Consider the following 15070-nt stretch of genomic DNA (forward strand, 5'->3'; position numbering starts at 1 on the left):
GCTTAACAAAATGCAGGATTCAGAAATAGTTACAGCAAGTCCAAGAGTAAGAAGTCAAAGACTAAGAAAGTAGAAGCTACTGACTTTGGATATTCTGCTCTGTCTTAATAACTCAATTCTGCAATCGCTTCATGATCTATTAGGGGAAATAGATCTTTTTTTCTAATTAATCTCAGTGATTTCACTCTCTTTGATGCGACCATGGATTAAGGCAGGTCACCAGTGAGATGTTCAGGGACTATAGCTGCCCCATGACAGACCTATGTCATCTATAGCAGGGCACCTGGCTTGCTCAACTCTGCAGGCTGCCTGTGCACCTCCCAGGTTGGGGGCTTCTCAGAGTCCTGCAGAGAAATGGCCCCAGGCTCCGAGCCCCATCTCCTCAGGAGAGGCTGGAGGGGCTGTGGTCAGCTCTGAGCAGATCTCACTCCTGCAGGTGAGTTCACCTGCTCTACCCCGTTTCAGCTCCAGGATGAAGATGCCCACAGCCCTGGCCGTCATGCTGGCTGTGGCCAGCACCGGAATCTTCTTCGCTTTCATCTTGACAGCCAAAGAACTCCTTTGGGGTGAGTATCAAATGAGACCCCATCTCTTGATGGGGGTTATTTTTCACACTCATCAAACAGCAGGATGGCAGTTACTAAGATTCAGTGAAGATATTTTAGTGTGTATTGTTGTGATTTTCAGAGAGCAAAATATAATTTTCAAGCTTAGAAGGATTAAGATATAACTTTAAAAAAAAGAGTGAATTTTCCTATGATTGCAAAAAGAGCCATTTCCATTTTACCTGCATGTTTATTGGGGGAAGGGGGAATTTCTTCTGCATATTTTTGTTCCTTTGCTACAAAATCATTTTCCATTAAATCAGGTCTGTGGTATATTTTCTGGAACTGTAACCTGCAATTTGAAATTGTTAAGCAAGCTACTGAGATGTAGTGGTAAACATAATTGCTCTTTACTAAAAAAGAAAAGACAGCACCAGCCCCTGAGAGTAAGCCCTGTGAGGCGAGGGAGGGCCAAGGTGGGGAAGGACACCTACACACCTCAGCTGTCCCCCAAAGGCCCCTGCCCCTGGCATCACTGCATCCATCCTGCTGCCTGTGGCCTCTGTGATCAGCTCCCCAGACTCCACAGCTCCTGTGTCTCAGGACAGCCCAGCACTGAGCCCTGGTCATCTTCCACCATACTGGCTATGCCTCCTGCTGGGAGCCATTCTGTCCTATTCTTACTGCCAGGATCTCAAGACCACGCTGGCTTCTTCCCCAGCACTCTGAGAAAACATCTCCCTCCAGTCTTTCAGGGCCCCAGCTGGTAACTCACCATCCTGGGATCAGCAAAGCTGGCCAGCCCCTACCCATGGCGTCCTGGCCAGGTCCAGTGGGCATGACCCTGTCCCTCTAACTCCAGGTCCTCACCTATAAGTGGAGAAAACTGGAAAACTGACCACCACACTCACTCCTGGCAAGCACTGATGTAGGGAGTGCATTGCAGCTGGCCAGGACAAGGGAAAGCATAAACAGGAGCTCATTCTAAACCCTCAAAAAAAGAGAACACACTCCTACCCGGTATGCAGTCATGCCAACATGCAAACCTAACAGGAGCTCCCCACGCGATCACAGAATTAACCACCTCCTGTTTCGTGTTTACCAGGGCCCTTGTTCTGCAAAAGTCAGAAGTCATGTAGCTGGTTACGAATAAATTGTTATACCTGTGACCTATTCAATGCAATAGAACAATTGCCTGTATACCATGTTTTGAAACTTTAGAACGCATCCTTTTAAAAAAAAATCATGGCATGGGATATTTATAGCTTTTCTACAACTAACTTTTTAAAATTATTTCTCCGTCTATAAGAGATTTGACTATTTTGCTTAAATTTTAATGAGTATGTAGGTAACGTACAATGCAGCATTTATACTATGCTGCACTTTGGAGCGCATTTTCCTGTTTCCTAGGACATTTCCAAGCTGGCTTATTGCTCATTTACTTTATAAATTTTTTATTTATACACTATGATTTGTCTCACAGTGATTCAATTTTGCATTCATTAATATGAGATTTTTTTCTGGTTGTCAACGAAACAGCAGCAGCTCTGAAACAAAATTAATGCTCACTGGTAAGCTGTCTTTGAAACCTGTTTCCACTAGTTACATTTCTCCATGGGCACACTGCAAGTGCGTTCAGGAAATGGTGACACCACTGGCCCACGTGGTTGGGTGGCATCCACGTGCTCACAGGCTCTGGGAAGCACAGCCACTGGAAGCTCCCTCTGCACTGAACTGCCAGGGACGGCCGTCCCAGAGGACCCAAGCCAGAGAAAAAGAGCTTCAGCCCCGAGAAAGTGAAGACACAACTTTATGACCATTGTAGATCTAAGAACAAGTCGATGGAAGCCCCATCTAGGACACCTGGACACAGCATGCATCCTGGAGCCCTGTGTTCTCACTGCCACACTGAAATGCCTTTCTCCTGCTTGTGCAAAATGAAGACCTCTGTGCAGTTACCTTTATGCAGCCGTTCCAGTCACAGCTGGTAAACTAAGACCCAAGTGAACAAGGGAGTGGAGGTGCCACCTGCAGCTGGGGGACTGGCGGATGGCTGCACAATGAGGGAACGTATTTAAAAAGGAAAGTGGACAAGCCCTTTTCCAGCTCACTGGGTTTCGGCAAACAGACATTATTAAAACAGGATCTAAAAGCAGCTCTGTGCAACTGCCAAGGGCTCGGAGTTAGTCAGGGCACAGCTGGGGAGCCTGGTGTGGTTTGTGGATTTGGAGGAAGATTTGACTTCTCTGTTTCATTTCATTTGGCATCGTCTTCGTGAACACTTTTAAACTAAGTAATTTCCTTCTTTTTCCTAAAATACGGTATTTTCTTGCTTCTTGGCTTCCTGAATCCCAGCCCTTGTATGTGTTATGAACATGCATGAGAGGGGGGTCCTTTTGGGGGTCAGTGTACCCCATCAGAGCAGAAGTGACCTCCAGGAGGTGTGCACAGAGAGTCAGGAGACAGTGTTTCCTGGTCAATGACCCAAGTCAGGAATTTTACTTTCAGTTCTGGAAAAACCCAGAAAAGGCTGGGTTCATTTTCTCAGCTGATCCTCTGGTAGGATCCTCTGTTCTGAACTGAAAGAGGCAGTGAGGAGGCAGAATGGAAAGATGGGAGAATGGTGAGGGGTGTGGCAGGGTCAGAACATCAGAACATGGCGCCATGGCACCCCTCAGGGGCACAAGGATGACCTTGAGCTGAAGCATTGAAAAGAGTCTGAGGAAAGCTCTTGGGCCTCCCTCAACCTGCCAGAAAGCAGGACACACATTTGCAAAGTGTCCCCTCCTCATCTTCATGGAGGACAGAAGTGACATCCCAGATATGTCTCCAGACCCAGGGGTCCAGGGACACCAATATCGCAAAGCCCACTGGCAGGCAGGGCCATGAATGTGCCTGTCCAGTGTGTCCTGTGGGAAGTCACAGCCCCTGTCCCCTGAAGTCTCTCCTCTGAGCTGCTCTTTCCCTCTGCTGCAGCAAGGGCTGAGTTCCCTCTGGCCCTTGGCTCGCTGGCCTCTGGAGGCCCCCTTGCAAGTTCAGCACCGATAAGCTTGTTTTCTCTTGGTAATCTCTCTTGCCCATCTAATTTACCTGGCCCCAGAAAATTAATCTCAGGTGTAGAGGGAGGTTTCTTTCCTCCACTACAGATGGATGCCCCATTTACAGTCAGTCAAGAAGCAAAGAACTAAAATCTGGCCATTACAGAAGCGATCTGAGATACTTGTAAGGGAGAGCTGTATTTTTCTGGGGAAAATTTTTCAACACAAAAACATATTTCTTAGGGAAAAAAATGAAGAAATTATAAACTGTAAGGTAATAAAACTTCCTTTAAGATTTAGTCAAATATTTTCTAGTGAAAGAATCTGGAGAACAAGCAATATATGATCTTTAAGCTTAAATGCCAATATCTGAATATTGGTCAATAGCTCAAGAGCTTCTCTCTAGCAACTGCCACTCCTTAGGACAGTGGAGACACGCAAACGTTTTTCTTCACATTTGATTCTTTATGATTAATTAGCTGGTCCTTAAACCATGACAAGTACCTTGTAAAACCCAGCCTTGATCAGGTCCTAAATGGCAGATGGTAGAGACCACACTGCCTGGTCCTCAAGCAGCTCTTGGTGACAGGCTATGAGTGTCTAGGGGACAGGGTGAGACATTGATCATTTTCTTCTGGTATCTAAAGATCAGGACATCGACACATCTTGAAGGAGGACATGAATGGGCGGGGAACTTGAGGTTGACTGTTTTGTAGGATGAGGGAGAAATCGATCATCACACTAAGCACTGAAACGTGACCACCTGTGCTAGCCAGATAGTGAAGGCCCTGAAATCCATGGTGAGGCGTCTGGACGTCACACTGTGGGATCGGGGTCTCTGGGTGCTACAGTGGGAGACTTGGCCTGACGTCTGTGTTTAGAAAGCCACCCTATGCCACCACCATGGAGGAATGGTAAAATGGGCTCAGAGAAGCCAGAGCTCCCCCTCAGAGAGAGAGAGTGGCCTGAGGGGTGCAGTCATCTTCAGGAGGCACAACGTGGACCAAGGAGGGAGGAGAAAGCATGCCCATGTCTCTTTTTGGCACTTGACTCCAGGTCAGTGTTCAAGGCCCTGAACACTAGCAGGATTCAGGAGCAAAATTCAAGTTAAAGATGGGTATTTGGGGGAGGGTGAAAAGAGAAATAACAGCCAGAAGAGCCAAACACACCCACGGGGCAACGCTTGGAGGAGGAGACAGTGGGGGAAGAGAACCCAGGAACTGGGGAGTCGCAGACATGGCCACAGTTAGAAACAAAACCTCCAGTGTCCTGTGAGCCCTGGGGATCCCCAGGCCCTCTGCACCGAGCTGTAAAGCTGAGACATAGCCTTGCTCATCATGAGAACACTGGTCACCTGTGTCACCAGGTACATGACGATGTGTCTTAGAGAAGGGACTCAAATGCAGGCCTAACTCCAGAGCCCAGTTGTGTGGCCTCCCTGAGAGAAGAAGGCCAGCGATGCCCACCCAAGTCCAGGGATGGGAGACTTCCCCATCAACAAACATGGGGTTGCAGCTGATTTCAGAAGCAGAAACAGGTCAGGTTGAGCAGGCAGCTGCAGTGGGATTAGAGGAAGCAAGACAAGAATGAGGGGTTCTTGAGCACACTGCACCCCAAGATGAGGACTGGTGTGGCCTTGGCCTTGGACTTGTGGTCGGAGTGTCTCAGACTGTCCAACAGCTTCCAGTCACTTTGTGTCATCTTGTGTCAAAATCACGAGTTCAATACTTAGGACAGAGGCTGTCGGGGAGCGTAATCTGCCAGGCTTACTCGGCGATCTGATGTTTTCTGAACTGTGCTGTCCACTTCATTTTAAAAACACCAGAAGTTGCTTGCTCAAAGGTAGCTCTATTTCTATACAGATGTAATGTTCAAAAAAATTCTGGTATTTACTAACAAATGCATTTCCCTTGATACGGTGTTGGTTATGGAAAAGCCATCCTAGTGACAGGAGTGGCCGCCCTTTGACCCAGAAAGGGCCCCTTGATCTACCGGTGTTCCAAGTGTTTACAAATGAAAATGCAATAAGGGGATTTCACTGGAACCTTCTGGAATAGTTGAATAATTTACCAAATCCACGGGTTAATAGGCAAGCATCATCATGCACTTCACTCTGGCACAAAGGACTAAGACATTCACAGAAAAAGCTTTTCAGAGTCATTAGAAGTGGTTTGAGCCACTGAGCAGTGATGTGGGACAAATCCCCACCCACTCTCCATAGCTCTGTGAGGGGACCAGCACCCCACCCTGGGGGGACACAGGCTTGTTCGGGTGACCCTCATCCTACAGCCCTAGCATCCTCCTGGCTGTCACCACATCCAGCAGGACTTGGGCAGAGTTACACACTGAGCTTCTGATGGCGTCTTGCTGTATGTTACTCCACAGGAAAGACTGGGAAGTCCCATGTCACCAGCATCGTGGAAGCCAGCAGGCTCATGGTGGACAATGCCTTCTACAGCACCATGAAGAGGTAACATGACTGGGCAGAGGGGGGGGACACTCGTGGACGGTCACACTGGAGGAGCAGATCCTCCCTTTGGTGCTCCACACACACAGCTCCTCTAGTTTTCATAGGTGCCCCAAAGGTGGTCCAACTACCCCATTCTACAAACAAGGCACTGAAGCTCACATGCATCCATCACCTTGCCAGTGTCACTGCAAGTGACTAACAGACGATATTTGCTCTCAAATGCGGTCTTCAGCAAAACACAGGGAAAAAAGCACTGTGATCCATCCTGTGAATTGAGGTCTCTGATGCTAGAGCTAAAGTCCTCGTCAGAAATGGGGTTAGGATAGATTAAGATAAAAGGGACCTCTCGGGATTCCAGCCTCAGTCTTTGGCCATTGTGATGTAAGCATAATTACCTATAACATAGGACTGTCACTGACTGGGTCACCAAGTCCAGGGACCAGAAAGTTCTTGGTCTCACTAGAGAAAGAATTCAAGGAGGTACACAGAGAAGACTAAAAGTGAGCAAAGCACAAGCACCCCTGCCAGATGGGAGAGTGAGCAGGTTCAAGAAGGAGCACTGTGCTGGGGGCCCCAAGACCTCAGGTTTTTATTGGAGTCTGCCGACATGGGGGTACTCAGTCCCGGAAAACAGTTACTGTGTCATCAACTTCCTGAGGCTGGGTTGCACACCATCAATTCCATCCACATGTCCAGAGGAGTTCTTGACCTCGGACAGTCAGACTAGAGTTATCCTTTTTTTATAGAATACAGGTGCTTTGGGTCAACGAGACCCTGTTGAGTCATTCCTTTAAGTCCGCAGGCCAGGAAGTGACTTTTTATCAATACCTAAGTCATCATTCTCAGCCATCAGGTTTCCTAACTCCCTATGTCCTTATCAATCAAAGGATCCTGTGAGGTGGGAGCCTTTTTCTTGTAGCTTTTATGACCATTCTTCTCATCAGAAGAATTGCTGTGCCAAGCAGTCCTGGTGCTGGGGTGCATTATACACCTGGTACATGGTTAGAGACCTTATTTTGACTATCACTGTAATTCAATTGGAAGGTGCGGTGGGGAAAGTCAATGTGTGTGCTCTTCTTAAAAGATTACCCAGTATGAGGTCTGAGTTCGAACTCCTGATCTCGGCTTGCTTTGATTTTCAAGCCACCAGTGCCTATTTAGCCTGCCTCACAATGAAGATTCAGTCTGCTCATCATTCCCTTCCAAAAAAATTAACAGACACACCAATATTAATGGTATCAAGGTCTGTTATTAGATGTGCAGGAAACAAAGAACAATCAAACAAAAAACATTAAGCACTAGAATAAACTTACTATTGAGAGTTGAGTAAAAATGACATGATCTCTCAAGGTATAAATTATCACATGACAACTGCTGGTTCATTCCAAGTCTCTATTATTCCAATCAAAAATGCCCCATACTGGTTGCTCATTTTCTAAAAACTTGATTCAAGGGGAAGAAAAGAGAAAATCATCCCCCGTGAACTCACATCCATTTCTGTGTCTGAAACTGAGAAATTGCTGAGGATAGCAGAAGGAATGGAGAGGGGGGACTTCCGTTCAAATCACGGGGTTCTTTCAACATCAGTGCCTTCGTCCTAAAGACAGGGCTGGAAGTGGTCAGGGAGGACGGCTGCTTGGGGGTACACTTTTGAAAAGATTTCCTTGTAGATGGTGCTCAAACGATGCTCAAAGGATGCCCCTGCAGCTGGTATTTATTTCCTCCTCAGTTGCTGTTCCCACTCCACAGAAGGCACTGGGTAGATATGGGGGACACAGAGATGAATTATTGTCACCTACTCCTAAAAGTTCACTTTCCTTATGTAAAAACTGACGTGACTCATGGGCTAGTTGAGGGAGGGCACCCCACAGGGAACCAGAAATACTTAGGTTGGTTACTTGGTGGGTAACCAGCTGTGAGTAAAAGTTTTCAGAATAATGAAATATTTTATACCTCAAAATAAATCTAGCTATTTATAGCTAAAAAGGAAAACGAAAGCATTTTTAGTAATAATAACATCCAAGTTAGTGACTAAGTCATTCCTTCCACTCACAGTGTGGCTGGCGCCATCTTGAGAACACAATATGCAGACGCAGAGCCTGGCGTCCCTGCCACCGAAGGGTCCTGAGCTTGTGCCCTATGCACATCCTGATAAATTTGCTTTCCAGGGTTTGGGGGCTGACAGCAGGTTCTGGACTCCTACTTCTGGACAGAGGACATTAATCCACAGTCATCACTGTACTCAGTTCTAAGTTGGTGTCCAGTCCTGAGACCAGTCCCCATAGAGCAAAGCACAGGGGGCAGGTGATACTGGCTGGGTCACATCTTCAGGACAGCACGAAGCGTACGGTCTGTTCTGGAGAGGGCACGGTGCTGTATGGATAGGAGGAAGAGGCTTCTACAGGAAGACACACCGACCATCACCCACGAACCCAGCACCTGTGCCTACCAGACCTCAAGAAGTAATCCAGACCTGTGGGGATGGTGTCCCAGTGATAACTGCTCCTCGAATATGCACCACACGGGCCTCTTGAAAACCTTCCTGTGAGGATGTCCCTCTGTCCACTGCTCCAGTGAGTCTGACTGCAGAGGCTGGGACCACATTAATAATCCCACAGGTGTTTAGTGGGGCTCCAGGCAGAGTGATGGGGTGAGAGGCTGCGTTTACCTCAATACCATCAACCATGTTGAATTCCAGATGTAGCCAGCCAGGAAAGTCTCAAAACCCACCAGCAGGCCCAGTGACTTCTCCTGACATTTGGAAATGATCTTTGGACTTTGCCAAGGCACCCATCCATTAATCAGGGACAACAGGGAGAACCAGCAATTCCACAGACCCCTCCCTACCCACAAGGTCCCAGGCCACTCGGTCCTCTACTGTGACTCTGACCAGTGACTCAGGATGTCTTAGGTTCCCTGAGGATGCTGTCATCAAACTCAAAGGAGAAGGAAGTGGGAGCCCGAGGGAAAATGACATGGTTCCCTGAATGGAGCTGTGAAAAGCCATTGGGTGTTCCAAACTGTTGCTGTGCACCTTACATGATAAATCTATCTTCCTGATTTAGAACTTGTGTCAAATGGCCTTTCATGGCTCCCATCATCTCCTTTGTCATTGAGAAGGACGACGAGAGGAAGGGGTTGTGAAGAAAGGGAGAATGGTAAAAAGTAAGTAGAGACTAGGAAGAAAACCTCACAAATCCACCGGGGATGCCAGAGCTGTGATTAAGGCAGCCTGGCCGCCAGAGTGCCCAAGGCCATGAGTGCCCACAGTGGTGTTGGAGATGCTCCCGGAAGTCTCCAAGCCAAGTGAGCTAGCCAGGTGCTGCCGGGGCTTGAGGCAGACAGATTCACAAACCAACCGTGTTTCAGGTGTGGACACCGTGCCTACTGCTGAGGACAGTGGCTGAGGACTGAGCCAGATGTGGGGGGCAGAGGACATGTGCCAACACCACAGCCTCCCCTGTCTGTGACAGCCAGACCTGTGTTTCTGCAGCAGGACGAAGCACCAGGTCTGGGAAGTGGCAGGGTGGCAAGGCCACCTTCCCAGTGTGGCCAGAGGCAGGACAAGTGCATTTGGTCATACAGGACCCTCAGAGAGGGGAGAAGCAGAGACTCAAAGCCCCTCCTGGACCTGCCGGAAGACCAACACCTCCAACCTCACTGCCACCCTGTGGTCCTCACCAGGACCACAGCCCACTGAGAAGCAGCGCCTTCCTCGTCCTCAGAACAGAATCTAAACCCAGATGACTGCTGTTCTGACTCCTCGCCCTCCCAACTGCATCCAGTCCCTCTAGTCCACCTTGGCTCTAGAGAATGAGTTACCATTTCCCTTCTCCTCTGCTGTAATTTCAGTGCGGACCAGAAGCACTTACTGCCCGAGGCAGCAAGTCTGGGAAAATCAGATGCTCTTTGGTCTGAACAGCATACCGATGAAACCATGTGGTTCAGCTGACCAAGGCCCACCTCCCTGGAGTTATGTTCTTTTTCAGTGTCCAGGGGCGATTTCTGACATTTGCACTTGACCGTGGGTTCCAGGATGCTTTTGACCTGGGTTACCTGTGCTGAGATTGGGAATACCACTTAGCTCTCCTTCCTGTTAACATCGTCTGTGGCAGGTTGAAAGGTGTAGGGTGCCTGGTGATTTAATAATGATGGCACTGTGGATATTCCTTGCTTCTGGGAGATCCAAAGATTAAGGGGACCATAAATCTGACACATGGCTCTCCTCTTCACACTAAGAATGCTGAGCCAGCTAGACTCAAAGTTCCCCCATTGTGAGATCAAAATCAGGTATTTTTCTGCAAATACAAGCATGCATCTGTCATTTTTCAGTATGGTCTTATGTTCTGAAGTCTTAAATTCCCTGCAGCATGGCTGGAATTGTGAGCCATGACCATCAGGATGACATGCATTTGGAACTGCCTGTCCTATACTGCCCCAGGCCCAGCAGAAGACACCTTGCTCCACCCTAAGACTTGAGTGTGGGGCAGACTGGGCTGAAGGGGAAGTGACAAGCCAGTGAGGGTGAGTCCTCTGTCAATGATGTATGATGCTGAGGGACCAGCAAGGGGCAGAGCTGGACAGATGCCATGGCACCGATTGTTATTATCAGCAAGATCTGAGGACCAGAACACTCAGCCCAGCACTCAGAGCACTGGGCAGGAGGTCTCCAGCGCTGTTCACCTGAGAAACAGGGCAGGGTATGGGGAGTTCGGGCATTTAGGATATAGCCCTGGTTCAGAGGCCGGTGTCGTTACCACTACCACAGTAGCAGGGCCATGGGACGCGAGACCATGTGGTGGATGGAAGCATGGCCACAGAGTGTCTCTTCAACCTTGTAGGCGTGCCTCTCAGATCTAGCAGAGCAAGGAATGGTGCTTACGGGGAAAACGTTGAAACAGGAAAGCCAAGCTGTCTGCCATGAAAAGATGCTGCACTGTGTGGTTTTATTTCTAGGTCTTCTGTTCTAGTCCATTGGTTAGCATGTCTGGTTTTGTGCCAGAATCATGCTTTTGAACTACTCTGTGATATAATTTGAAGTCAGGAATCTTAATCCTCCAGCATTGCCGTTTTTACTCAGGATCGCTTTGGGGTCTCTGGGGTCTTTTGTGCTTCCATATGAATCTTAGGAGTTTTCTATTTGTATGAAGAGTCTTGATGGGGATTGCACTGAACCTACAGATTTCCTTTAGTGATATAGTCATTATCAAAACACTAATTCTGCCAGACCATAAACCTGGGTGGTCTTTCCGTTCTCCACTGTCTTCTCTAATTTCTTCTATGCTGTTTTAGTGTTTGTGTAGAAGTCTTTTAAGTTAGGTTCATTCATAGGTATTTAATATTTTTGAGGCTCTTGTGAATGGGGTTGTTTTGATGATATTTTTTCTTACTGTGTTTGTTATTGGTACAGAGGAAAGCTATTGATTTTGTATATTGACTTTTATCCTGCTACTTTGCTGAAGGTAAGAGATTAAGAGTTTTTGGTGCAGTTTTTATCTTCTTTTATGTATATGACTACATTTCTGCAAATCAGGATAATCTGACTTTCTCCTTTCCTACTTGTATCCCTTTTATTTCTTACTCTTGCCTTATTGCTCTGGCTAAGAATTCTAGCACTATATCAAATCAGAGTGGGTAGAGTGGACACCACTGTTGGTTTCTCTCCATTGAATATGAATGTTGGCTATAAGTTTGTCTTTACAACCTTTCTTATGTTGAGGACTGTTCCTTCACTCCTTAGTTTCTTCTGGATTTTTATCATGAAGGATGCTGAATTTTGTCAAAGGCTCTTCTTCCATCTATTGATGTGATTGTGTGGGTTATGTCCTTTATTCTATTTGTATGCTGTGTTAAAATTGAACCATCCTTGCATCCCTGGACTCAACTTGATCATGGTGTATGTTATTTATAATGTGTTGCTGACTTAATTATTTTATTGAGAGTTTTTGCATGTAGAGGAGAGCCTTGATTTCTATCTGCAGGTATATGTTTCCAGGGAGACCGTTGTTAAGGAGACACTGCGGATACTCAAGATGCAGCGTCCAGCAGGTGCTGGATTCATTTCCACAACTCTCCCTTCCTTCCACTAAGGACATGCACCTTTCAACAAATCTAAAACTGTTGCTTTACCACTTAAATTAAGCACATTGACTTTTATTTTATTTGGAGCATCATTTACGCTGGGGACACAGATTTTCACAAAGTTAAGGTCAGGTAAAAACTACCAGACCTCATAATGATTTAAATACAACTGACAGTAATGTGGGACTGACTGAGAGCTTCTCTGCCTCTGTTGAGCCATATAGTGCATGCAGGGCAATCTGATTTTTTGTTTTTTGACGTTTCTTTTGATTTTACTTATTTATACCACTTTGATCAAAACCACTTATAATAAATCCATGAATCAGGCAGGTTTACTGTAGGTTCATCAAAGAAGTTGTTCTACAGTGTTTTTGTTGTGTCCTTGTCTGGTTTTGGTACCAGGATAATACTAGCTTTATAGAATGACCTTAGGAAAAGTCTTTCCTTTTCTATTCCACAGAATAATTTGAGGAGCATTGGTGTTAGTTATTTTTAAAGGTCTGGCAGAAGTCAGCAGTGAATCCATAGGGTCCTGGGCTTTTCTTTGTTAGGAGACTCTTTATTACTGTTTCAGTCTCGTGACTTGTTATAAATTTGTATGTGTTTTACATTCTCTTGGTTCAATTTAGGCAGGTCATATGCACCTAGAAATGTATCTGTTTATTCTAAATTTTCCAGCTTACTGGAATATTAGTTTTGGAAATATTCCCTAGTGAGTCTCTGAATTTCGCTGGTATTTGTGATATCTACTTTTTCATCTCTAACGTTATTGGTTTAGGCCTTCTTCCTCTTTCTTTTGGTTAGTTTGGCTAAATATTTTTCAATCTTTTCAAAGAATCAATCTTTGTTCCATTGATTCTTTGTATAGTTCTTTTAGCCTACATGCTTTAATTTCTTTCCTTGATCTATATTATTTCTGTCTGCCTGCTGATTTGGGGTTTAGCTTGCTCTTGTTTTGCTGAATTTGAGGTACATCATTATTTATTTGAGGTTTTATTAAAAAAGTTTTTATTATATTATTCTTGTACTCAGGGTACATTGTGAAATTTATAAAAATGCTTACAGTATATCTTAGTTGAATTCCTCCATCATTCTCTTTTATGCCTCCTCCCCCATTCAACAGGTCTCATTTTTCCATTTTCACACATGGGTACATATTATTTCCACCAGATTCACCATCCCACACCCTTTCCTTATATCCTCTCACCAAGATGTCTCTGATTTTTTTTTTAAATATAGGTACTCACAACGATAAGTTTTCCTCCTAACACTGCTTTTGTTATGTCCCAAAGGTTCTGGCAAGTGTGTTTCCATTTTCATTTGTTTAGAGAATTATTTTAATTCCCCCTTATCTCTTTGATGAGCTACTTGTCATTCAGCAGTGTTTTGCTCTGTTACTGTGTGTTTGGATATCTTATCTGATTTCTCTTGCTATTTGTTTATAGTTTCATTCCATCATATTCTGAGAAAATCCAGGTAGTTATTTCAATTTTATTCTAGTTGTTGAGACTTGCTTTATGTCCTAAAATATTATCTACTTTGGAGAAAGTTCCATGACTTGCTGAGAAGAATGTGCATCCTGCAGATGTTAGGTAGAATATTCTGTATTTCTCTGTTAAATCCATTTAATCTATACTGTTATTTAATCTTGAAGTTTCTTTTATTTTATTCTTTATTCATATGTACATACAATGTTTGGGTCATTTCTCCCCCCTTCCTCTCGCTCCCTCCCTTTCCCTCCGCTCCCTCCCTCTGCCCCCCACCCCCTCGCTACCAGGCAGAAACTATTTTGCCCTTATCTCTAATTTTGTTGAAGAGAGAGTATAAGCAATAATAGGAAGGAACAAGGGTTTTTGCTGGTAGAGATAAGGATAGCTATACAGGGAGATTCCTTGCAATGCTTTCCTGAACATATGTGTTACATTCTAGGTTGATTCTTCTGGAACTAACCTTTCCTCTAGTTCCTGATCCCCTTCTCTTATTGGCAACTGTCACTTTAAAGTTTCTGCATTAGTTCCTTTGCATCGAGAACATAAAATGCTATCTTGTTTTTTGGAGTTTCTTACCTATCCTCATACCTCCCTTGTGTGCACTCATCTTATCATGTGACCAAAGGGTCACATGATATCTTCCTTGTGTGCTCTCGCTTTTATCATGTGCTCAAAGTCCAATCCCCTTGTTGTGTTTGCCCTTGATCTAATGTCCACATATGAGGGAGAACATACGATTTTTGGTCTTTTGGGCCAGGCTAACCTCACTCAGAATGATGTTCTCCAATTCTATCCATTTACCAGCGAATGATAACATTTCGTTCTTCTTCATGGCTGCATAAAATTCCATTGTGTATAGATACCACATTTTCTTGATCCATTCGTCAGTGGTGGGGCATCTTGGCTGTTTCCATAACTTGGCTATTGTGAATAGTGCCTCAATAAACATGGGTGTGCAGGTGCCTCTGGAGTAACAGTCTTTTGGGTATATCCCCAAGAGTGGTATTGCTGGATCAAATGGTAGATCGATGTCCAGCTTTTTAAGTAGCCTCCAAATTTTTTTCCAGAGTGGTTGTACTAGTCTACATTCCCACCAACAGTGTAAGAGGGTTCCTTTTTCCCCGCATCCTCGCCAACACCTGTTGTTGGTGGTGTTGCTGATGATGGCTATTCTAACAGGGGTGAGGTGGAATCTTAGTGTGGTTTTAATTTGCATTTCCTTTATGGCTAGAGATGGTGAGCATTTTTTCATGCGTTTTTTGGCCATTTGAATTTCTTCTTTTGAGAAAGTTCTGTTTAGTTCACTTGCCCATTTCTTTATTGGTTCATTAGTTTTGGGAGAATTCAGTTTTTTAAGTTCCCTATATATTCTGGTTATCAGTCCTTTGTCTGATGTGTAGCTGGCAAATATTTTCTCCCACTCTGTGGGTGTTCTCTTCAGTTTAG

At 45.3% G+C, this 15070-nt stretch overlaps 1 protein-coding gene across 1 annotated transcript in view; it reads left to right on the forward strand.

Moving 5' to 3' along the window:
- Positions 1-472: 472 nt before the first annotated feature.
- Tpo (thyroid peroxidase) overlaps positions 473-15070 on the forward strand; it is a 65209-nt gene continuing 50611 nt past the window's right edge. Inside the window, exons 1-2 of the mRNA XM_074049067.1 lie at positions 473-566; positions 5969-6053. Coding sequence (XP_073905168.1) covers positions 473-566; positions 5969-6053 — 179 coding nt within the window. The remainder of the gene's footprint in view (positions 567-5968; positions 6054-15070) is intronic.

This window comes from Castor canadensis, chromosome 12 (assembly GCF_047511655.1).
Source record: "Castor canadensis chromosome 12, mCasCan1.hap1v2, whole genome shotgun sequence".
NCBI classification, from domain to species: domain Eukaryota; kingdom Metazoa; phylum Chordata; class Mammalia; order Rodentia; family Castoridae; genus Castor; species Castor canadensis.